Source organism: Sinohyriopsis cumingii, chromosome 9 (assembly GCF_028554795.1).
Source record: "Sinohyriopsis cumingii isolate HCF-2022 chromosome 9, ASM2855479v2, whole genome shotgun sequence".
NCBI classification, from domain to species: Eukaryota; Metazoa; Mollusca; class Bivalvia; order Unionida; family Unionidae; genus Sinohyriopsis; species Sinohyriopsis cumingii.
Window position 1 is genome coordinate 114,288,973 of NC_142969.1, and position 27,377 is coordinate 114,316,349.

The 27,377-nt window shown below is 34.3% G+C and overlaps 1 protein-coding gene across 20 annotated transcripts in view; it reads right to left on the bottom strand.

Moving 5' to 3' along the window:
• Positions 1-27,377, bottom strand: part of LOC149792501 (uncharacterized) — a 250,958-nt gene that overhangs the window by 17,806 nt on the left and 205,775 nt on the right. For 8 of the 20 annotated variants that reach the window (XM_089971093.1, XM_089971092.1, XM_089971097.1 and 5 more), the window contains 2 exons: positions 25,832-25,861; positions 17,165-17,420 (listed from right to left, as the gene is read on the bottom strand). The exons of 5 other annotated variants lie outside the window; for them this stretch is intronic. In XM_089971093.1, the coding sequence (XP_089827219.1) occupies positions 17,165-17,420; positions 25,832-25,861 (286 nt within the window). The remainder of the gene's footprint in view (positions 1-17,164; positions 17,421-25,831; positions 25,862-27,377) is intronic. 7 more of the 20 variants (XM_089971103.1, XM_089971096.1, XM_089971112.1 and 4 more) reach the window with 2 other exon arrangements.

Sequence of the window (27,377 nt, forward strand, 5' to 3'; positions counted from 1 at the left end):
ATATTTTAGTTCATTTTTAAAAAATATTTGTAACATGTTTTTCATATTTTGGGGGCAAGCGCAAATCTTCCAAGGGAAAGTTAATGTGTTAAGTCAGCTGGATTAAGTTGACTTTAGCGGAATTCATATAGCCCTATAATATCAGTGTTTCTTTTTACCCTCATTTTCGCTTCAGAGACCCCCAAATTTTTAATTTGAGCCAGAGTTTTTATACCAAAGTTTGCTTTTTTTACTCAGTCTGACCCCTAGTTTTGATGCCAAGGAGATTTTTTTTACATTCATTCCTGTACCCATAGGGGATACGCTAAATACACTATACTTTACACTCCTTGGTTTCTTTGACCACATTGGCAACTTTGTTAAGTTAATGTTTGCACTTTCTACTGGAAGATTGTTTCTCATTTCTTTTCATGAAGATCATAAAAGTGAATAGCTTACTAATAAATATTTAGCAGAGAGTGAGCAGGCTGGTCTCAATTTGTAATTATTCAAAACTGGTGCAAGAAGGGCCACAAAAATGAGTTCCAGAAAAATATGAATCATACTTGCTTAACTTGTGTGGATTTTTCGATATATTTCAACTCTTCAGCTATTTTCACAATTACAATACATTTTACCCCAAATTGCCAGAAGCAACATTTTCTGTGAACTTGTTCAAATCCAAATTGAAAAGGATTCTTAAAAAGATTCATAAACTATAATCCCCCAAGAAAGTTAACATGATTCAGAACTACAATTAACTTTGGTATAGCTTCTTCTGGTAGTAACAAAAGTTTAATTATTTTGTGGTGTGTCAACTGGAGTAAAACATTTTTCCCAAGACATATCACATTACTGTATATACACACTTAAGAGACGAGTCCAACTGCAAACCGCGCAGACCTTGAGCTGATATCACATAATGCGCTGGCAGATTTGGGGTCTGTGCAATTTGTTTGGAGTAATCAGCTGAAAAAACACAGACCCTGATCTACAGGTGCATTATGATACGGCAGATCAGGATCTTTGTTGTTTGCAGTCAGACTCAACTTACAAGCAAGTATATATGGTAGTTGATACAGATTGATCCAATGACTGAATCTCAACCTGTATCCTTTAGGTCGGAGTCCAACCCTCTAACCAATAACTTTGAAATAGTGACATATCACAGTGAAGCAGGAACCAAAGAAACACATATTTAAGTTCTGCAATGGCATGATTCCCTCAAAACTCAAATGGCTCTCTGTGTTAAATATACCATATAAAAGCTATTTTGAAAAAACGACAAAACCAAAATATAAACTCTATAATTCCCTTTTCCTCCAATAAATGTTTGGCCCAAAATTAACACCACAGCAAAGTTGGCAAGGCAGATCACTGAAATCTGTACTTAAAACAAACTTTTGACCTTTCAAAAATTAACATGCTCTAAACAATGTAAGTTCACATTAGTCTGTGTAGTTATTTTCAATCTTAATCTTTTACCTCATCAGTTTTATCATCCATTGTGTTGGACTTGAGTGGCTCAACAAACTGCTATTCGTATGTCTTGGACTGCTGACGTGTTTCAACTAACAATCCTTGAGGGAATATTTCAGTTGCATTAATCCTACTTGAAGGGAAAGCTGAACATAGGATCCTCCAGTTGAGAGACTATTGACCAAAAGTTAATCAAAGGGAAGCAGGCTCTACTGCTTATATCCGCCATCTTAGTTATCAGTACCTCTTTTCCTTAGCTGATAATGTCAAGTTACAATAACTACTCAAAACAAGACAAATCCAGGACACAGTTACTGAAGAAAATCAATATGGGTCAATACACATATGCATGCATAATTGTTTTGGTCTAGTTTGTTACAGAATACTCACACATAACAAGTAGGTTATTTGATGCTGAGTCACCAGGAGTAAAGAGCCATTCCCAAAGACATACAACAGCAATTTGGGTTGATCCAACAGCAGGATCTGAATTGGCACTCTTTTGGTCACAATTATAGCTAAGTAACCACTCCATGGCTGATCAAATAATATTCTTTTGGTCACAATTATAGCTAGGTAACCAGTCCATGGCTGATCCAATAATAGAATTCAAACTAATGACCTTTTGTATGCAAGTCCAGCAAGCTAAAAAGTAAAAACTTATTGCCATTTTCCACAAGTGTTTGAACTTCTATGATGAAACTTGCCTAAATACTGGCAATGTTTGGGACTAGAAAAACAGCAGCTATCTCTACATGTATTACAAACAGGATCTTACAAGAGTACTCATTTAAAATTTATGAAACAAGTTGATTTCTAAGTTTATTGGCAAGCATCATTTGAATTATTTAACAAGTTTCATGTATGACTTTATTTATCATATTACAAAATATCCACTGTTATCTTATAACAATATAGTGTAATGAAACAACCTACAATACATTTGATGCCTCCATCATTAAGCCTTTGCCTCACATGACATCATTTGTTGCCATTTTGTGTTATTACATGCGTCTGACACAAGAAAATATGATACGGCTTTATTAAGACAATAGTCATGTGATAAACCAAGGATGACTGACAGCTGAACTACATGACCTATTTACCTACATTATCTTGTACAAAAAATGTACACATGACCTATTTACCTACATCATCTTGTACAAAAAATGTACACATGACCTATTTACCTACATTATCTTGTACAAAAAATGTACACATGACCTATTTACCTACATTATCTTGTACAAAAAATGTACACATCTCAAGTGCAAAGGGGGGGTAGGCCCAGGTCATTCGCCTCTGCTTGTTCATAGCACTTAACTCCAATTTCCTCTGCATGATATAGCTATATATCCAATTATGTGTTGAAAGCATGATTAAGGTTAATATTCCCATTTCAGTCATTTAGACCATGTATTCTCGCTACATGAAAACAGCCTGGTTCATGGTTTGGTGGTGTTTAAGGACAGTTTTCAGCACATGACAGATTATATACATGGTCACTAGTATATTTTGACAGAGGGAGAACCCGAAAAGAGCCATTGACCCATGGGAAGCTATTGACAAGCCTATCAGTCCGAACACTAACCTCAGCATTACTGAGCGCCATGTGAGGCCACTGCTAGTACCATTTGATAAGTCTTTGGTATGACTCTGCCGGGTTTGAACCCATGACCTCCTGGATCTGATGTGAATGCTCTAAACACTTAGGCCATTGGATTGGTCCATTGTGAAGGTACTTAGCAGCTTCAATTTCCTTGGCATGATATAGCCAAAAATTTGTTAAAGGTACTGTTAAAACATACAAACCAAGAGTCCCTCAATGGGCCAGATGTTCTACTTATTAAAAAGATTTTCCATGACTTCAAGATAAGTCCAAATCATCCTTTTAACTGTTGAGTGCTGAAACCATCTTTTATGCTCCTCAGCAATATCAAGATGGTTTTCAAATTAGCAGCTGTGGAACACATACTGGATGTTAGCTTGGCATCATTTTCTTTTGGGACAAAGTGGACATCATCAGAAAGCCCATGTTATAATGATCATCCATCCATTCTGGTGTTTATTGACAAGATTTTTAAGATAGTCATTATGGCAGGTATGACACAAGGCGTATAAGAAGTATGCAATTGAAAATCCCATACTGATACAGCCATCCATTTGGAAACAAGCAGATATAACATTATTTTCAAGATGTGACTTTCCCTTCAGCAGTAGTGGTTGGCCATACTGGATATCAGATTTGGACCAATTTCATTTAAGACCAAATGGACATCATAAGAATTCTTCTGGTGAAACCACACATCAATGTGACTTTCTGTTCAAGTGGAGTTGGGATAACAAATTCTAAGATGGATGCCATGACAGCCACATTGGACATCAGAGTGGTACTATTTTCATTTAGGACCAACTAGACATCATAAAAGGTCTCTCAGTGTAAACCCCATGCTAAAATGACCATTCAAGAGGAGTAGTGTTAACAAGATTTCCCTGTTGACTGCCATGGCAGATATACTGGATGCTAGATTGGCACCATTTTCATGTAGGGCCAACTAAAATGCAACATGTTCACATGATCATCCATTCAGACAAATATGTATAACAAGATTTTCAAGATGGCTACCATGGTGGTCATACCCAACGCCAGATTGGCACCATTTTCATTATTGATCAACTAGATATCTTAACAAGTACTTTAATAGCAACCCCAATGATATGACCATCCATTCAAAAAAGTAGTGATAGGATTTTCAAGATGGCCACTGTGGTGGCCATATTAGATGTCTGAGCAGCACCATTTTCAGTTAGAAACAACCAGACAATGAGATGGATGTGTTTATAAAGTTTCATGGCAATCCTCAAAGATGTGTAGGAGTGAGCAGCAATAACAAACTTGTGCTAATGGGCAGTTTAGACATTTGTTGATGACCATTTCACAAGCTCTTCTGGACTATGCCTAAAAAGCTAAAATAACAACAAACCCAAAACAAACAAGATCAGCTAAATACCGGTGTGACGACCAGGAGGAGACATAAACCTAAAAACCCATGATGCATTGCACATAGGCAAATATGGAAGAAGCATAGATATATAAGTATTATCAGTCCAGAGTCATTATTGTGTGGGCAACATCAAAGACAAGCCGATAGGACACCTGCTATCTACCACCTGTTGTAGTCTGCAGATCTTCTCACAAACAGAAGTGGAAACAAAATGGGTTAGGTATAGCATGATATGAAAAGAAAGCATTTTATTAAAGTGTCTTGCCTGCAAATGCAAGGCCTATGGCAGCATTAGTTGTTGCAAAACTTCCCTACAAAAATAACCGACTGATATATGTTTGACTTGTAGGTCACTTAGAAGTTACTTTCACTTTGCATATGTAAGGAAGTGAAAGGTCAGTCTGTACAAATACCAGGTGGTATAGGCAGGTTTGGATTAAGGTCACGAAGGTCATGAAAGACTTAAGGCAAATAGAAACAAAAGGCCTAAATATATGTTGCATATTGCAAAAGTATGGAATGGATGGCCCACAAAATATGAAGGTTTAAGGCTATAGTCTTATAAATGTAAGGGTTAATCCAGCCCTGGGTAGAAGCCTTCATCAACCGAGTACAAGTTAACTGCAAGATAAGTGACAGCTGAGTAGTTCAGTGCAACTTCAATGATCATTTTCTGATATGCAGCTTATTGCAAAACACATGGTCCAAAATATATTATGAATTTGGAAGAAAACCCCCACCTAATATGCCGATTTCAATGAATTCTTTATTTTTTAAAAATATGAAATAAAAAACTCCAACTTTGATGGGTCTTGGGTATCAAAATAACGCAGTGTGTGTGTGTGTGTGAAAACCAAAACATGGGCATTGTAAAAGTATGCACACCCACACATTGAAACCAGGACTTGTTCATCATCCAACAATAATCTATAGGTTCACTTTAAAATATTACTTAACATTCTGCTGTGTAAATTCTAACGAAATAGAATTTATTGTTGGGTGCAGAAAAATTATTTTACATAAAAAAATGTTTAAATAGTAGTAACCAGCAAGATTTCTGGGTAAAAACTATTTTAAACGTTGCCACATTTCCTCTCCTGTTTACAGAATTTAAACCACAGCAGTCGGCATCTATGGAATTATGTTGCAACAACTTGTTTAAAATGGAGGTTTTGTTTTTTTGTACACTCTTTGTGCTTTCCAGCAGTATGCACATGTATCTTACAAGTCACATGGTTAATTTGCACACACCATTCATTTACCTGATTAACTAAAATGGCTGATTCTGATACACAACTAAAGAGTACTCTGCCCCTAGTGAGTCAAAACTTGCTCAAACACAGTTGTAGGGACCGACCCTGACAATGATACCACTCATGTATGTTTAAATAAACTGGATTACTCTAGTGAGGAATAAGTTATGTCTATAGTTATCACATTTTTGTTTTATTTCAGCCAGAATTGGCTATTGTGCAGGCTGTTTCAAAGGTGGTGACTCCAAGCAGCCGACTAGTGTGTTGGAATTCAAATGAAGTACACAAGATTTTTTTTAAGGTGCTTATAGATAACAATTTACATGTATACATTCCATCAAACTGATGATGTGTGGTGTGTGTTGACACACATTTTGCTACAGAGAGAAATATATTGCATTGCATATAAAAAGCATAATCTGGCTATAAAAATCATGACCCTTCACGTATGTGTCACTTTTATGTGATGAATACGAGTTACATATAAGCCATGCGTAGTATATACTAGTGTACAAGTTGAATCCAACCGCAAACTGCATTGATCATGATTTACCGGTACATTATGCACTAGCAGATATTGGTCTATGATGCTAGCAATTGGATTCCACTTACCTCATATACTTGCTTACAAGTAAAGTCCAACTGTAAACAACATAGATCCTGATCTACTCTAGCATTATGCGACTGCAGATCTGGGTCTACGTTTGTTCTACTTATTTGGACAAAACTGGTGTTTCTTATTGCAATGGTTTTATTTTTTTTCAAACATATAGATAAAAGTAATGATCATACTTCAAGTACTGGAAAAAATTGCTCAGATACACAAATCAATGTTGGAATTTTTTTCTTCTAAATTTAAAAAATTTTAAATATATTTTTCTTGTGGAAGGTAAAATTGCTAGGGTCAGCAATGAAAAAATGGGATGGTCAGCTGACTAGAAACATATTTTTAGCCTTACTCTTTACAAATTGCAGAGACCAAGATCTGCCAGCACAATATGTGACTGCAGATCTCATTCTGTGCAGTTTGCAATTTGACTTGATTTTCAAGTGACTATAGATGGTATGGACATACATTACATACAGTACTGAGTTTACCACCTTATCCCTATGTTGACACAAGTAGACAGAGTGCTTCCAAACATTACCATTGTATGACCTTTATGGTTTTCAAGTTATTTAGGTTAACTGCTTCACATAAATTTGTGATATCAACAGTGAAATTAATGCGCTAGTTCTGGATTCATTTAACTTCTTTCACATCAGCCTATCCTCACATCAGTGCTTCCAAATTTTTTAACATTCATAAAGTTATGGTAAAGGCAAGAAAAGCTGGAAAATTAATATGATGTATGGATAAAACACCACATTCCTAAAAGGTACATCTTGTTTACAACAGTCCATTCATTAATAAAATCCAGGTGAGAGTACACCCTTAACCATGATTATAGACAATTTGTTATCTACGAAAACCAGCTGCTACTAAGGAAACACACCTCTCTATTAACAGAATACTCAATAACCACCAGTAGTATTGCAAGATTAACTGGCACTCCCAATTACTTTCAATTTTTTTCTCTCTCAATAAAATCCAGTTTTCATGACTGCACTGTGTACATTGAGGGGCAAACACGTAAAACATTTTTCAACTTTACAGGTATGCTAAATCCTACAGACAAGTCTAGGATGCAAAATAGAGACAACAGAATTCTGCACATGGGCTAGATGCTTAGACTTTTAATTGGGTGGGGTGGGGTCGTGCATTCCACCCTCTATTTGGAAACGAGAGAAAATGATAATGAGTGGGGAGGGTAGAAGTCTAAATATACGAAATATTTCCAAAAGTAAAAAAGGTAGTGCTCGCAAATATAATGCATGATTTTCACACACTGAATATTTCTGGGACAATTTATGGCCTCGAAACTACAGTAGCAAGTTTTGTACAAACATGATACTGTGACCCATTATTGGTAATTTGATATGCGCTTCTCCACAAGACAAAATAAACTATCAAGTTCCATGACAAAAAAAAAAATTAAGAAAAATATAGAATGGGCAAAAACTTTATACTGACCCTGGATTGTGAAAAAGTATATCCCTAATCAACCGTAAGAATATTTCTAAAGTTTAATGTGAAGAATTTACATTAATAATGACAATGATGAGTCATTCTGTAAAGAAATAAATACATTTACATGTATGCTTTGAAGGGAGGACGAAAACTTCAAAACTAGCACATTAAAACTGCAGACAGACAGAGACAAACACTAAAAAAAGTCCCTACTAAACATGACACCTACCTCCCGAACAAAACACATGACATGAAAATACCATCGGTTCAACGTACATGGAGGCTATTAAACTGGTACAAAATGTGTAACGACCGCAAGTACATTGTCCAAGTTTCCGCTTTCAAGTGAAAAAAGAGGCAAACCCTGTGCCCCAACATAATCATATGACCTAAAAATGCTGATTCAGCAGGGAGATGCAACGATTCTGCCAAAATTCATAAAAACAGAATTTATGATTATGGCACAGGTTACACAGAAATTTAAATTTACAGGACAAACTCTATTAAAATATCTACCCACACTAATCAGGCTTCATAGGCTCGAATCAAAATAATTTTACTTAAACAATAAATTAAAGTTTTATAATGCAACCCAAGGACTGAGAATATGACTTCGGTTTTTGTTTTTGTTCCCTCCCACTCCTTTTCAGAAAGAACTGTACACTGTAGCAGAGAACTCTAAACTCTATACATGCCCCTGACTGTATGTAACGAACAAAATAACCAATATACGCAAATCGTTAGCCAAAATAAACCAGATATATTATGATATTGATCAGGCACATTACGGCCTTTATGGTACGGCAAATAGCACACTTATCATGGCGGGATTGCCATTTAATACACCCTGCAAACGCGGACGACAATAGCCCTAGTTTCACTTGAATGGTGGTGTAAACATACTAACGTTCATCATCCTGAAATTTCAATTCACGCCGCTACCAATGACAATGCACTCTGTCACTCCCATAGCAGTACTAGGCAAGCAGTTTTTTTTTTTTTTTTTTAAAGCCATATTAATTATCATTACTTCGAGTCTGTACTACTAATACATACATCTGATCCACAATGACGTCAACAGCAGGAAATGTAAAAATTATACGACCCCGTTTAGTGATAGAAACTGTATAGTAATTAGTTTTTACAAACGTGTTCAGAAATTTGTCCAAAAGGGATCGGAGCAAAATAAATTAACATAATAGCTTGTAAGGAAATATAAACAGATTGCAATTCCCGGCATGTTCCATAATTCTGCTGATAAGGTTCAAGTTATCAATCCATGTGATGAAAAGAAAGTACATAACTTGCAGATGCTCATCATCCCCTGTTACACAACTTAATGCTTGTTTCCAAAAATAAAAGGGATACATGAGGGTAATGATGAGTCACGTGTACATCAATGGAACCTACAGTCGATCCTAGTTTTGTTAAAGGTTTAAAACTGTAAACTGGACTAGACATTTTTTAATAATTCTGGCCTGATTATAGACTGAGGGAGTTTATTTGAAGATAATGAAATAAAAATTGCCTTCTAACCGGACTGTATAACACTAAAGTTACTGGAATTAAATTAGCTGTCCGGATATAGTAGCACTCTTTTTAAAATAAAGAAAAGACATTTTTGTATGCGGGGTATCGTGCTTTCCACAAGTTTCCAGAACTGCCACAATTGTAAAAGGGTTTCACCATTTAACCATTTAATTTTAGGGGTACAGCAATTTTTTTTTTTTTTTTTTTTTTGTGTTCCTTCAAGTAATAATATAATGGACATGTTTAGTACTTTGTTTAAAATCAAATAATTTAAAGCGAAACGGCGGCCGGATTTTTTCTGAAACATTATATGCCATCTAACCCCACCCCCACAAAATTAAATGGTCAGTCTCCAACTGTATCTGTATACAAAAAAAATAGAACCACCCTACCTCGATTTTTACAGTTTTTACAGCACGGGATATGTCTGACAATGCAGCATAACGAAATACCAACATATTTTCAGTACAAACCGTGCGAATGAGAGAGCATCTTCTTTTAGTGTCCCCCTGATTCTCCATTTTCAGATCACATACACTGAATGGACCAAACAGAACACACAGCAGACACAATAATTTTTTTGCCAGAGATGACAAAGAAATCACCGACTCCACATGGAAGAAAAAAAACTGCACAGTTCCTCTGAGGTAACAAACACGCTGTATATCCTGCACAACAATCAAGTCCCAATAGATATGTATATGAAATATTATCAATGCTTCCTGTCTCCGATCATATCCAACCTAGTAAGCAACACTCATTCCATGTGAAGTCATGCAGTATCCTGATCCCTGCCCTGCGTATGGCAACGAGTGAACAGTACTACAAGAGAGTGGCTTGCGTATTGAGCAATGCTGTAATCCTTCTCATGCTCCAGCTACAAAGGAGACCGTCGTGACTCACGCATAAACCACACACCTCTTATGGCAAATTCTTTCAACTTGTGAAAAAGTTCGGTTACATGTAAATTAAAAGGCAGATTATTTTCTTAGAGCAAACTAGCTTGTTTAAAATAAATTCATGATTCACACAGAAGAGCTCCAAGCTAATTATCAATCCCTTTTAAGAAGATTTAAACCCCAGTAAATAGTTCTGTTCTGAATGTATGTGTAGGGTTGAGTTGTGAATATATATATATATATATATATATATATATATATATATATATATATATATATATCAGTACCAACAAGATTTTCCATACAGCCCCCCCCCCTCCCCGGTCATAACACAGTACATGTAGTTTGGGGACATAACCGATAATCGCATTATGTAGTTAACAGTTGTATTTTGAGAGTATCATAATGTACCATGGTATGCTTGGCACCATCAAACTTGTTAACGGTGTTTTCAAAATTAAATGAAGCTATCATGGTATAGCGGGTACTATTAAAAATTGTTAAAGGTGTTTTGAAAATTAAATGAAGCTACAAGACAAAAGTTTCACCTTGTTCCATAAATACCCCCTTTTGACCATTAAAAAAAGTCCTAAAAATGTCCTTGAAGAAAAAAAAATTAAATTCTTATTAAGCATCTACACCAACCACGTATCGAAACAACTAAATCCTCCACGCAATAAGGCTGCAACATCTATATATCAACAGCCGAGTTTAGTGCCTGTAAAAATTTGCAAAATTGGTAACAGTGTTCCAATTCACTGTTTCCAAATCTCTGCTTAAAAGGACTGTTAAGCTAATTCTATCCTTAATGCGTGGATAATTTTCAAATCATATGTGGCATCACTAGGATGGAGCTGAAGTTCACAGAATTGACTATACTACACAATACACCTCAAATGGATTGATTGATCTTACTGGAAAATCATTCTTTAACCTAAATTATTTACCTTTGAAAAATATTTACTGACAAAACCTATGATTAATAACATTTTATTTTAAAGAAACTTAATTTCAATTTAGTAAGTCACTGCCTTCCCTAACAGTCATCATAGATCCTACAAAAACACCCACTGCATATGCTCGGCTCATCCAGAACATGTATATAGCAATATAAAATTAAAAATGACAACTTTGGAATGTGTCACCCAAACTGTTAGATATATTACTAAATTCTCTCAAAATATGTGGTAAAAGATTATGTCAAAAGAAACCACTGCAAGCTGAGTGAAATAAAGCATGCACACTGTCAACGGTTTATTTACCAACAGTAGCTGTTAGCCTAATGTGCAGATTGTGGGTATGGTCGAGATTTAATTTGTTTTGATTAAATGACATCATTTTAGTTATTGTATACTGTTCACATATTTAGATTTTTTAAAAAAATACTGCAGCCTTACCAGGCAGTGTTGGAACTGAAGTAATGATGAACTCAGTTCCCATACTACCCCTTGCATCTGAAGATTTTTCAAGAAATGGCACAAAAATGAGCCAGAATAAAAAGAGAAAAACCCTGTATACTAGATACGTTGTTGGTACAGATATACATTAAGGATTTACTCTGGTCAACTGGAGAAATTTCTTCCAGCACTCAATCCTTATGTCAGATTTTAAGTGACACTGCCATAAAACCTGAGTATAGGGTTATTATGAAATCTGATAGATGCAAAATGATGGAGGAGCCAAAGTCTATGAAAATATCTTTATTAAGAGGAAAAATAGCATAACCCAATATGAATAATCATGTTTGTAGAATTGGTGTATGTAAGAATGAATGGAGACAGATGGATTATCAGATGAGTATGTATTAACCAGAATTAATTAGTACGTATTAACCAGAATTAATTACAATGAACAAAAAATGTCTCTTATGATCAGTAAGCTATAGGCCTATGATAGAAATACATGGGATAAGAACTAAACAGAGGAGATGAGCCTCAAAGAAAAACAGTAGGAGACATTGCTCTTTCTTTTTCTGTATCAGGCAACATAGAACTTTTACCTACAAGCCCTCTTTCTTTTTTTCTCTCTTTAACCCAAGCAAATCAAATGATCGACATTAAATATCTGAAATATTCCTTGGCTGCACCAAATGGTCATCCATTCCTGACCTTGACATTGTAATTTTTAACCTGCTGACTGGCATGATGTCCAATGGGCAAAGGACTTGCTTAATACAAGATGACATAATGCACTAAAATGACCCCTGCAAGCTTCATTTAATGACAACACAAAATAATTTTCATTAATACACTGAACTTAAGTTTTTTGGCTTGAAAACTTTAGAGAACTAGGGGCTGAGTATTTTGAATATACTAAAGATTTTTATGGTTTTATGAGGTGTTAAGACATGAAGGTAGCATCATACAGTATGAACCAACATGGGTTGGTCTGATGGTATGATTTAACCCTTCCAGTTGCCAGTCCAACACACTAACAACCAAACCATCAAGCTTTTTCAACAACTATAAAAAAGAACCTATAAGACACTTAAATGAGAATTCTGAAGCAGGAGATGCACAATTTATACTGTATGAACACCAGTATCAACACAATTTATACTGTATGAACACCAGTGTTAACACAATTTATACTGTATGAACACCAGTATTAACACAAGTTAATCAAATAAATAGTCAGACTTCAATGAATAGAAGGGAATTCTTTCTTTAAAATGGAGGAGTAAAAAATCATCCCAGTTACAACTAATTCAAATTTTATATTACACCCAGCCTACACATTGGAAGAATTCTGACATAATTAGTGTGTGTAGTTTCTACTAGAAAGACATATAGAATGAAGATAAATAGAAATAAATAGAACTGTCCCTAACTGTAGGCTTGGATCTATTGCATTTAAATTCACCTTCCATTACTGTCTAATAGATATCACCTATTGACCCTTATGAATTGACCTGTCTCTCTGCCTGGGGGGAAATAGATAATTATAAGAAACTGCTTACCTGTTCAGTACAAATTAACCTATATACACCTGTTAGGAAAACAGTTTTAGAAGGAGGAAAAGAATATTACAAAATACCTGACAGCTAATTGCTCATAGTCTAGCACCCAAAAGGACTACTTTATCTAGCACATTGTATTTATTTGTGGATTATTCAAGCACAACTCCAAGATGGGAACCAGCCTGGAAATAGCTGATTAATCCTATCTGTAACTGACAAAAATAGAGACAATGATCTATTGATGCAATGTTTTATCCTTTTATGGTCTCAGCTTTGGAATAATCAGTACTGAAATTTGCACCCAATTCTTTTTTTGCAGAACTTAAAACATGTTTAAAACACATGTATAAAAAATGCTGTGGCTCATATGGTTTTCTCCACACAAAAGCATGCATCAAGAATGGGTCTATTATAAACAGAGATATAGATTTGATCACATGTAGTTAGAAATATAATATTGAATTTTTAATAGGATGTTGTTTTCATAGGTTTACGGTGGCAGTTAAATTAGTGACATGAATCCTGTAAGGACCAAGATCTAACAATGCAGTGATTCCCAACCATTTTCAGCCATCACACCAAAACATTTCTGAGTCTCACAACCCAATTTCCATATTTTGACAAGTTTTGCAACCCTAAAAAGAAAGTCCTAGAGACCCCCAAAACATCCTCACGACCACGATTTGGATTGTGACATGGGGGTTGGGAACCACTGTACTAGTAGATGATAAACCAACAGTTCACTATGGCAAATGAATTCATGCAATCTTCTAAGGACCCAGATCTACCAGCTGTTGATAAACCAACAGATTTGGGTTTATATTTTTCCTTAAAATAATAAACAAAGCATAGGTTCTCATCTGCAAGCACTTATAAACAACAGCAGATTGAGGTATTTCATGCTTAAAGTTAGGAACAAGTTCTGCATCAATCAGAACCATCTCAGACTTTCAACTGCATATAAGACAAAGACTGTAGATGTAAACAGTGGCCATTTTAAACTGCCATCTAGCTCATAGTTGCTATTACATCATAACTTATTTAATGTCCCAAGACTCATTGACATGTGATCATAACATCACGTGATTGCTAATAACATCATGTTATCACTAATAACATAAACATCAGTTTGAAGGTATTAGTGTGGTGGTTCAGTGGTTAGTGTGCTGTAGTTGTGACCTAAAGGATGCAGGTTCAAGTCCTACCATTGGATCAGCCTGGGATGGCTACAGTGGTGTGCCTATAGACAAAAGCACTTTACTCCAATTACCTCAGCACTAAATAACCTACTTATGTTGCCGTGCCATTAAACAGCAAATCAAAACCACAATCAGCTGAAATTGAATGATTTCTTCAATTTATTCATTAAAATGTTGCAGGAATAACATTAAAACTTAACTGTGCAGAATTCCATGGATGGTTGAAGTGTTTTCCACATTTATTATTTTATAAGGACTATTCTTCACACATCTAGCTGACTGTTCATTTGCCAAAACCTTTCCAATTTGGAAAGTATTACTAAGACAATCAAGGTTATTCTACTCACAGTCAAGGTTATCCAACTCACAGTCTATGTTATTCTACTCACAGTCTAGGTTATTCTACTCACAGTCAAGGTCATTCTACTTACACTGAGAATAGACATGTTCTGATTGGTTTAACATAAGCCAAATTACTGTCTAGATTAATACCATCTACATATATGGATGATTGCTTTCTGAAACTTCAGAGCATTTTCCTTTATCCAAAAATAGTACCACAAATGACACATGATACATCTGTTAGCTTTCCCTTACCAATGATCTCAGCTACTTTAGATAAAGCTTCATTCAAATAAATTCAGTGGTTCAAAAGTTATACCATAGAAAAGGATACAAGCAATAGAATTATATTTTCCATTGCCATGACCTTGACCTGGAAGCACAAGATACAGCTATGATATATATAACCATTGAAAAGTAATGGACTGGACAAGTACAATGTTAATGGAGGGAAAGAAAGATAGATGGACAGACAATACAATAACATAAATCACATGTCTTAAGATGGAGGTTAATAAAATTGATATTTTTACATAATCCAGACCCTACCCAATCCAAAATCACAACAAAGAGTGATGTACCTTTTTTGAGTTTCTCTTCGAAAAATATCTATCTCCAAGTACAGGTCACTGTATCGGGAAAATTGCACCATCATTATTTGATCATAAAATGGATTTTGAATCAGTATTTTCAAAATTCAAAAAATATACACAGGCTGCATAGACTCCTCTTGTGAAATGCACAAAGAAAAGGGTTGGTGAATTTGTTTTTATTGAGATTATGCTGGTACTGACCACATAAAAAGAATGGTCTACTTGACCAATTTATTAAAGGTTGTAAATTGCAAAAGATTTTAAAAGGTTTCATATACATTGTGTTGTCTTGTTTTCTTTCAAAGGACTGTTCTTGTTATTTTTAAAATTGTGTAAGAGGTCTTTTTCCTTACTTAATAAGTGAAAGAAGTTGCCAGTTTACATCTTTTATCATTCATAGATCTACGATATACCAATGTAAAAAGTGACGTCATATCAATGATGTCATAAGGAAATGATCACACAATTTTAAACTGTGCAATAATTTGTTGATTTTACAAAAGAAAATTGCCTCAAGTATATCAATCTTTCCTGTGCAAAGTGATGGAAATGTTAAAGAAGAAACCACCTTTACAAGAAAAAGAAGAAAAATGGATGCAGTTTAACTTCAGCCAAGTGAAATTTTTAAGAGAATATTACCTTTTACAAAATTTAAATCTTAAACATAGCAAATACACATAAAGACAGAAGTATGATCAAGCTGATTTTAGTCAGCAAATATTCACTTAAAACCACTCTCTAGCGTAAAAAGCAAGATTGTCACCAGTTTGTCAGAGTAAACTGTTAAAGCTCATAGCACAAGAACCCATTTGTAATCAAATATAAATCCCAATTCACCAAACAATTCCTGGTGCTAATTAAAACTGCCAATAAATGTTTCTCAATATTTAATGTAACCATATGTTTTTAGAATCATCAAAGCATTTTAAAAGCAAATCTATTACGTGTACACATTTTTCATGACTACTGGTGGCAATGAGCCATGTTAGTTCTTAAGCTTCCAAGGGATGTAATACCTACACCAGGTCTCCCAAGGCCCACCACAACCATAGTACCACAAGCCCACCACAGACAAGAGAATCGTTCCATAACAGTGCAAGGTAATGACAAGACATGTATTGAAGCAATGTCAAAATATAATAACCCTTTAAGGACAAAGATTGCATTCAATCCGATATGATAATTATTTTAGCAACTAGAATTTTTCAGCAATGTACTTGCTGCTTAAAATATGGCTCAATATGAAACAAAAATTATGGGACATGTTTTACTTGGATTGATCTAAGTTTCTGACCTAGATAAGTCAATGATCACAGTTCACTGCAAAGTAAAATTTTGGGGTATGACATACAGGGATGAAAATATCTGGAGTAATCTGCCCATGCACACTTAATATAGCTCAAGCATGCACTTTGCTATTGTTTATGTCCATCCAATGAACTAAAACCTGCACTTTGTTATGGAAATTCTCACCAATGCAGTTAGGACTCATCAATTATCATCCAGTTAGGATTAATCATGTGTTAAAATGAGCTCTGGGACAAGTCTGACCAGTATGAGCAGTTATAGTTTCAGCTGTCCAATGGACAGGCATGAAAATTTCCAATATCTGAAGTAAGCCATCCATACCTTTGTAAATTTTTCATCCTGATCTTTTAGTTGACTTATGACAAGGTATATTGCTTCATTAACATCAAAACAAAAACATGTACTGGATGAAAAGCATGTTTCTGAATGCATCCTGGACCCAATGATAGATGGCTATGTACTTATGTCTAATCAATACTGTGCATCTATTATGGAACAGAGGTCATTCTCTGCCAGAAAAATCACAGTCAAATCAACCAAATCTCACCTTCACTGACAGGTTTTGACTGATTACTTTTCACATTGCTTCCTGGAGAGTCATTTTTCTCATCCTGTTTCGCAAGTCTACTTTCCACTCTCCTGATCATTCCATTCAAAACTTCCACCTCTTTTGCCAAATTATCATAACACTCTACTTTCATTTTCAACTCTGCAAGTTTGTTATTTGTGGCATCAAGTTCACGCTTCATTTCCATTAGTGTTCTCTCATCTTCATCTTTCTTTTGCCTGGATTTGGGTCCGCTCTGAAATTATTGTCTAAAAATTAGGAAATGAACCATATTAAGTTAATTATCGTGCTAAAAGGCACTGTAACACCGTTTTACCCTTAAAAATACCTTCCAGGTGATTACAGCAGCAGCAGAAGTCTGACCCTGTGAGTGAAAAACAAAAGGTGAACTTGCCAAGTTCCCCTGCAGAGTTTAGATCCAGAAAATTGTACCAACAATACAATGATGGTAAATGAATCAATGGACCAAAAGAGATACTCAATTGCAAGGCTGATGATCATGGTCAATGTTATGGTCCAGTGTTATTGAGAAGAGATTTTTAGCGTCTATTTTTGATTAATGAAAACATACCTATTCGTTCGATGATTAAGAAATTATGATACTGAATTGCACGATGTGATATACACACTGTAAAAATAATGCAGTCATTGATACCGGGGCCAATACTTCCTAGGTTTCAAAAGGGTTCAGAAATGTTATCTGCCCCCCCCCCCCTTTACAATATTATTCAAGATACATGAAATACAAAATATCTCTTATTTCTCTCAGTCACACACATGCACTCATCAAAGTGAAGTGATGAAAAGTTTTAGTGCACTAGAAGGGTAAACAAATGTAATAAATATATATTTACATAAAAGGTATGCATGGAAAATGCACTCACATAGCTGTGTGTTTCGAAAAAAAAACAGTCATAAAACAAAACTGATTCTGGCATGAAAAAAAATTTAAGTCTTTGTCACTGAAAACTGACAATGTTGGGTTTTATTTTCTTGAAAGTATTAAAAATGGTGAGTCTCTGACACAAAAGTTTTCACACATATTATCTGAACTTAGTTGCAGCAAGACATCAAGAAAGGCAACAAACACGACAATAACACGAGATTGGACTTGCAATCCAATCTGTAAAAAAAACCTGCCTTAAAACTATGAAATACTTGGAGATATAGACCAATGGTATTATTTTGGTTGTTTCTGGGATATTTTCATAAACATTTTTGTTGATTTTCTCTTGCAAGTTAGTTATTTTTTGTACACTTATCATCCCACCTCAAATTTAAGAAACACATTATGTATTTGCATTTCACAACAACTGTACAACATAAAAATAACAGAAACCATCTATGCAAAAGCACTGAACAAAAGGGAAATTCGTATGATTCTGAATTAGACCGGATGTATCCATCAGCTTTGTATCTTCCATGTGTATTTTGAACAGACAATCTATACATTTCAGGGAAGTATAAATTTAAGTTCCCATTTTAGAAAAAAAGACATTTTTTTTACAAATGACTGTGTCCAATCAAGCAAGGCACTAATTTTGCAAATACAGCATATGTAGAACATATATTTTCAAGACAAAAAACAATAATTTAAAATAAAGATATTACTTAACTGTGCCAAATTTTGGATTGAATTTCATGCAAATTATATGATAATGAGTGTGCAAATGTATTTTATTATTGGTCATTTCATGTAGGTGACCCAGCTTATTGATTTTGCAGAATGGCAAACATTGTTATTTAAAACCAGTGCCATCAAAACAGGTTGCCCATCTGCATTTTGACTCGAGTCTTTGGTTGCCCCACTTTAAATTTAAGTTGTTCCATGCAATAGATTTTTCTACCACCGATGACATGTGCCAAAAGAAATGGTACATTTGAACATCTGAATTCATATTCAGATGATGTCATGATAAGTTCAAGGCCAACAAACTATGCCATGGGAAGTGAAGCATTGTGGGAAATTTTATCCACAATATTTGACAGAACTGTCAATTTGAGGTAAATTTATGGAATGTATGTGATTTTTAAGAGATTTCACATACAATACATAGTGCACCAATGCCAGGTTCTCAGAGTATTATCGCTGTTAAATATTTGTCCCAAACGCTGCTGATAACTTCAACACCTCCAACGATGATGATTGGTTGAGGTGTTTGAAAAAGTACACATCATGCAATACCCAAACAAAGATAACTGATTAGCCAATAATCTGCCATCTTTTGCACACACCATCATTTACCTGAAAGGGTTTGATTAATACATAAGTTAAAGTAAAATGTGCCTGCAATTGAAGTGAAAATCCATTTTGGCATCTTAAAATTCCCAGAAACTATCATTTCCAATGATGTTTATTTTAGGAGGTGAAGTTGCAGGGTTTACTATACTCAATCATAAATTAATTATTCCTATGTGGGTAATATATGATGCCATTCAGAACAAGATTGGCTTAAGCAAAATATTTTTCTCTTGGGTCAGTTCAGTTCAAATTGATTTTATATTTCTTTTCTCATTAAAATTTGCACAAAAAACCCATTAGTAAACTAGAGACTAACCATTCTCTTTGTCCATTAATATTAACGTTTATTTCTGGGCTTGTTCTAGTCTGAAAACAATGCATCTTAACCATTAAACAAGAGTACCTTGACGGGACCGACACTCTTCTGTCTACAAAGAATTTTCTGGAATTTAAGATAAGGCCATTTCTTTCTTTTAATAATTGAGTATTGAAACAATCTTAGATTCCCTTTGAGAAATAAGATTTTCAATTTAGTCTCAGAGGCAGCCATACTGATGTAAGACTGACGTCACATCAATTTCATTTGAGACAAAACAGACACCATTCTTCTGGTGAAAACCCATGCCAATATGATATTTTGTGAAAATATTTTCAATATGTTTATTGTAGTAGTTAAGATTTTCTGTTTCTAAAGGGTAGATATGACACTTTCAAGCTGACTGTTGTTGTGCCCACACTGGATGTCAGATCAGCACAGTTCTTTTTATAGTTAGCATCAACCAGACACCATAAGGAATATTTTAGTGACAATTCCATGCTGATATGCCCAAAGCAAGATTTTCAAGATGGCCTCTGTAGTGGCCATATTGGTTATCTAAACAGAACCATTTCATTTAGGATGAACTGCTAGTGAAAATGCCATGCCAATATTATCTTTCCATTTACGGAAAGGTATTAAGAAACATTAGTCATCATAAGAAGTCTTAACACATTAACCCCTGGAGGTTTTTAATCGTTTTCGCCTGAAATTTGAGTAGGAAACACATTCTGAAAGCTATTTCTGAATACATCCTAAAACATCAACTTCCAGGTGATCTTCCAATAACATAATGCCTAGTTGTGTTAGAAACATTGTTTTTCATTGGCTATCTGGCTCACGCATGAGCAGAAGGGTAAAAGTTGGAGTTTTTGTTGTTGTGCTTAACGGATCCATTATTTTCATATTGAGACCACTCTTTATTCTAAATGCCCATCTTATCCTACTTTTTGCAAACGTTCATCTGTCTGTTTGCAGTTCATACCAATCTGCTTTACATCTGAGACCAAAAAGTCTAAAATCCAGACACAAAATTGGATTCCGACCACAGGCGACTTTTGGGTAGAAAAAGATTGGATCCAAAAATGAGTTTTTTCCCCTCTGTATTCTGTAATGCAAGTAGAACTTGTATCATTGTAGAGCTACATCGGTCTACCTTTCTATAATACCACCCACTTTAGTGTATCATGCATGACCTTGATGCTACAGAGCTCAGCAGTAGGTTACTACCTACTGCCACGTAAACTCGTCACCAGGGGTTAATGTGTTAAAGTGAAAATCTGGTGTTGATATGACCAACCATTCAGGAAAAGCAGTGACAGCAGGAATTTTAAAAAGTGACAGACATATTGGGTATCTGAGCAGCACTAATTTGATTCTGGACCAATTAAACCAAGTACTGAATGTGGTCTAAAGTTTCATGGCAATATTCCAAGTAGTTTATGAGGGGCAGTAATAACAAAATTCTGTTACCCAACAGATGAATGCCAGGTGACAGATCATCCCACAACCTTATCTGGTCCATAGTAAGTAGAGCTAAAAACTGAAGATTATATTAAATAGAAGGTAAATTGTTACCTTGCCTTGATAATATTTAGCAAATTTAAATAAAATTCACATTCAGACAGAACAAATCCCTGTTATTTTGTTATCACCCTGGTACCTCACCATATTGATGGCATTTCTTTTAGACCAAAAATAAGACAACATACTCCATTAATCATCCTAATTCAAATTTAGTTTTTAAATTGTTTGCTTTTCTTTTATAATTAAAACTATCATAAATGCAGAAACAGTCTTAAATTTGCAGAGTTTTTTAAAGGTCAAGGAAAGTTGTCTTTATTACCTCAGGGTGTAAAACAACATATACATGAATTTCTTGGATTAGTTTCTTAACTGCTGGGAACATGATACAATAAATATAACTTTTTTATTTTTAGTTTTGGAATGTGTACAAATACATTTCTGATTGCATACATGAAAATAAAATGTATATTCTTGTCTTTTTTTTCTCCCACCCATTTTTTAATTACTGTAACTATTATTAGGTTTAAAAGAAAGAAAAAACTCAAAGAAGGAAAATTTTAATTCAATAATCTATTCATTTTTAGGATAGTGAAGTAGATCAGTTTGTTGAATGCTGTAAGCTGTATTTATTCACATATTCATACAAACAACTGCCTAAATATATTTATTCTAAATATTTGCATTGGTGTTCCATAATAAATTATCAATCGTCAATTTTATTCGTTTAGCTTCAGATATTTCCCTAAAGATTTATAAAAATGACAAAGAACCACTTTATTGATGCTAACAACAACAACAACAACAACAAGAATAATCACTGCAACTGGAAATCAAACTACATATGCACATCACTGTTTACTATTCAGTGGAATAAAGTTATCTCTAGTTTAAATTAGAGTCTTGGAGTCAAAAGCATGTCAATTCAAGTCAACTGAATGCCTTTTTGAGTCAAATGAATGCCTTTTTTAGTCAAATGCATGCATATTTTGAGTCAAATGAATGCTTATTTGATTCAAATGAATGTCTATTCAGTCTTTTTCTTCTTCTAATATCCCACAAATTGTTCTTTGTAACATGTTCCATTTGCTTTCACTGCTCTTTGCTTGGCCAAACATTTTCTTTAAATATGAGAGAGACAGAAAGAGAAAAGAGACAGATGCAATGTAACTTTTGTACGATGTTGTCTATTGCAATACCCAGAGTCTGAAAATTCCTGCAGTCTACATACACACCGTCCAGTTTAGAGTTCTGCACGGGTGATTGTTCTATTTGATGGACCTCTGATAATTAAACTGGGTAACATGCTATGTTTACAATGGATTGATATGGGTCTTTCAATAATTAAATTTACCCGCCCCCCCCCCCCTTTCATGTATTGTCTTCTCTGGTTCATGTAAAGACGCTGGGTTACACTTGGGACATAAAAAAGTGGGTGAGGGAAGATAGGTATACAAATATGTGAAAATGGCATGTACATTGAGAGAAGGAAAAAAAAAAAAAAAAACCCAGGCACAAAAAGCAAAAAAACAAACTGTAGAAATAAATACCATCAAACTTTATGGCAAAACTTAAGCAGTATCAATTTACTTGTGGGGTGCATTTTCTTTATATTATAATATGAAACTGATTGCTCCGATTTATTTGATTAACATGGTATTTTACTGACAAATGATTAAAACAAAACAAATTTCTTTAAGGATTATTTATATTAGCAATAATTATTTTCTAGCTTAAGATTCATTTCTTTTCTTTTTTCAGCAAGATGTCAAAATATGTCTGTTTTTGCTTTATTATGTGAATCACTTCATATACTTGTTGTATTTGACATTAATGCCTTTCGTTTCATGAAAATTACTACCTTCCTGATGCATTTAAACAACAATGATTTTACAAATACTTAAGTACAAAAATGTAGAAACCTCGTGATAATAATATGATATTTTGCTTTCATCCTGGTTGAACGAATTTTTTTCTTCAGCATCTTGAAAATTGAGAGATTAATTTCCAAAGAAACAATGTGTAATTTAAGCCTTGATCAATGTACCTGCTTAGGTCAGTACAATATCCATTTCCTCATGGATAGTTTCAAATGTATCATACGCACGTACACTATATTTACTTAGGTATAATGTACACCTGTTGATTGAAGATGATATATGACTTCCCAGCAGGTCTGGGCTTTTGTTTGCAACTGGTGGTGCATGATATAGTGGTACCTCATAATAAGGTGTCTCAGGTATAACATGGTCCCTGATACAAAATAATCCCTGATATAACATGGTCTCTGATATAACATGATCCCTGCTATAACACAGTTGCCGATATGACTTAATCCCTGACATAACATGGTCCCTTATACAACATAATCCCTGATATAGCAGGGTTCCTGACACAATGTGATCCCTGATATAACATAATCTTTGATATAACAGTGTTCCTGATACAACACTATCCCAAATATAACATGGACTCAGACACAACAGAACCCCTGATATAAACTCTGGATAAAAGCCTGATTCTCTATCTTTTTAGCTTCACTGCAGGATCTTTGGATTTGTTTAAAATATCTCCAGATTTCAGGTTCCCGAATTGTGAATAATCATTTGGGTGTAGGTTCCACATCAGATTGGTTATCGAGTTTGTGAGCGCTTAGCTGAAAGCAAGAAACCAAAACAGAGCATGGGTTTATGACAATAAAAATTTGATTGGATTAATGTATTTTCATCAGCAATACTGCAGGCAGATGCTTGGAGGCAATTTTGAATTTTCTGTACATAGTTGGCCATTTTTTAAATGACTAACAATCAAAACAACAGAGTTATGATTGACTTATTGGCACTTCCTTCTTACATACACTTTTTACAGCCCTACCAAATCTCTGGATAAAAGCAAGATACTAAACAAAAATCTTATTTTCTGACCAAAAAGTTTTGGGAGGTCTGTATAATGCAATCTGTAATGTAACAATCCCTGATATAAAATGTATGGTATACCCCAGTACAGCAAATTTAACTATCTTTATCTCATGGAATTCTTTTATGGCAACCCCAAATAGTGATAGAATGAGGAACCATTGTACATACAGTGTGTGCATATATATATATATATATATATATATATATATATATATATATATATATATATATATATATATATATATATACACACACACTCACTTCTAGCAGTAGTGTAAGCTAATGAAAACTACCAGTGCAGACACAATACAATAAAGCCTGTTTAATCTAAACACATGTGGAATCAGAATGTATATTTAGCACAGAAAACAACTACGAGCATAAAGGGTCCATTAAGCAGTATTTTGAAAGAAGAGACCAATCTTTTTGTTCAAATTTGACAAGAAAGAGTTACAAAAATGTCGATTTAATAAGTTTCAGTTTTTCTGAATGACTAAACTTTTGCTTGAGGACCAGTTCTCACTGTTTCAATTGTAACCATAGTGCCAATATCTCCTGAATAATACAAATTATTACTTATTATGCATACCTTTAAAAGTACATCACAAAAGGAATGTATAAAGGAATGCACGCAGAGCAAAAATCTGCACCTTTTTGGGGACAAGTGGCACTAGGCTAGAATTGGTCCAAGGCTACTAGAATACTATTGCTGACAGCACCGCATGCAGCTATAATAGAATGCATTTTGTATATTATATAATCAATTGATTAATTAATATCTACTCTATGTGTAATTACTGCCCACACCCTGCATCATCTCTACCTACAACGTGAAAAGTTGACTTGAAAGGGATTGTGCAAAACAGACTGGAAGAGAAGTGTTTGAAGTGCCCATAAAATAAAGAACTGTACTCGTTAAATCTATCAATTCACTCTTCTCTGAACCTGCTTACAACCCATCCGCTGAACAAGGCAGAAAGTAATTGCTTTTGGTATTTAAATATTTAACTAATGAAAATTTTCAATTTTTTTTTACTTCAATTTGAAGAAACTAATGGCCTATTTACATCTTTAACTAATTTCAAAAATTTGACTTCTGGAAACCATAAGCTTGACTTTTTTAAACTTTATTTGTAATCATTAAATTACAGTGAATCCATTTTTTTTATATTCAACTGGGAATTTTCATGGCATTAGTCAAATTCATTGGAAAATTAAAAAAAAGGATGGGAAGAAGGTAGTATTACAACCAGTAATAAGATCAATAAAATTGACATACAAAAAATACAGTATAGACTCATTTATAATCCAAGTACAAATTACAAAGACAGATCTGCCATTGTATAAGGCTACAGTAGATCTAGGTCTATGCAATTTTGTTAGGAATGATCAGCAGAACAAACAACATAGATCCTGATCTGCTGGCATATTATGCAGTCAGGGTCTATGTTGTTTGCCATGTACTCAACTTTTAAGTGAGCACATACTGTACTTAATTGACACTTCAGTTGAAACTAACTCTGTTAATACTTTTTCATAATATGGGCACTTGTTGATGAATTAGAACCCAATGACAAGCAGGTGCAGAAACGTATATAAGAATGAGAGTCCAAAAGAAAAAAATAAATGTAAGATGTGGAACTTACTCCCGAGTTTTTATCACTAAGGACTTCTTCCTATGTATATAAAATGCAGAAAAATCTAAATGCAATTCCAACAATTATAAAATTAGAAATGTTTATTGTACAAGATGTAACTGAAGAAATTTTTAGTGGTGTTGCTGATTTTTCTGTTTAAGTAATTCCAACAGCAAGATAATCATTGACCTGAAATATGCAAAATAAGTACAGATTCAAACAGCCCACTGATAAAATGGAAAATGTCTGCTTCCAATTCTTAGCAATCCTGTGGAATACAATGTCACAGATAATGCATATCATTGGTCCAAATAAATGTCTCACTTAATAAATAATCCAAATAAATGTCTCACTTAATAAATAATCCAAATAAATGTCTCACTTAATAAATAATCCAAATAAATGTCTCACTTAATAAATAATCCAATATTATTATGTTAACCATTTTCAAAAGGGTTAGAAATAAAGTTTCTTAAAAATTTTCAAAAATATCCAAATGTGATTTACTGGACTATAACTTTATGAAAATAAATGAGTAAAAGGGAAGACTCCTGAATTAAACTGGGAAGTTTTCATCAGTTTAAGCAATGAAAAATGACTCCTTAACTGTGGGTGACATATGTCAATCAAATATTGTGTAACAGACTCCAATGGACTGTCAACCAATCTGATGGGCACCATAGAGTGAATCAGGTACACCATTAAGTGGACAGAGGGCTTGCCCAACTCAATGTGACAAAAAAAAATGAATGTACTAGTAACAATACTCAGGATATTTGTACAATTTACTTATGCATCCTCTTCTAATCACTGGAATATTTGTGAAAGAAACAAATGCTGGTTTTAAAGAAACAGATACACACACAAGTAGGCCAGTCTATTTCTGAAGTTTCAATTTACAAGGGAAATTATAACAACTCACAGGTACATCAAGTAATGAACAAATTGTCTCCCCTGAATTAACAAGCACATGGCTACTTGACTATCAACCAAATGGCAACAAGTACTCTAGTAATCAGATGCTTTTAAAATGAGTAGAAATGAAAATCTAATAACAGTATAAAAAAAACTGTCAAATTCTGAAGATTTATCATCTTTTCAATTAAAAGCTGATTTTCAACAATTAGAATCATCCAATCATTAATACAAGCAGTACAAAAAGAAAAAAATCAAAATAAGCAGGTATTGCAGGAATAATATTTTGCTGGTCTGAATCAAAGGAAAAACAGTAAGAGCGAGCAAGTAACAGTCCAAGATTCTCAAGGAAACATGGAAATCAGGTATATCTAATGTAATAATGTACTGGACATATGGCATTGATACAACTTAATAAATGCACCCCCTCTTTTTGTTTTAAAATAAACATACAAAAAACTAACACTTCTAAGCCAACATAGTCAGTGCCCACTGAACACTGTCAAGTCGTTTATGTCTGCCTTGTGTATCCGACTATCTGTTACAATCTGACAATGTCACCATGCTTGCCTTGTGTATCCGACTATAACACCTTTCCTGCCTATCATATCAAAATCACTTAACTTTGTGACTTTATCAA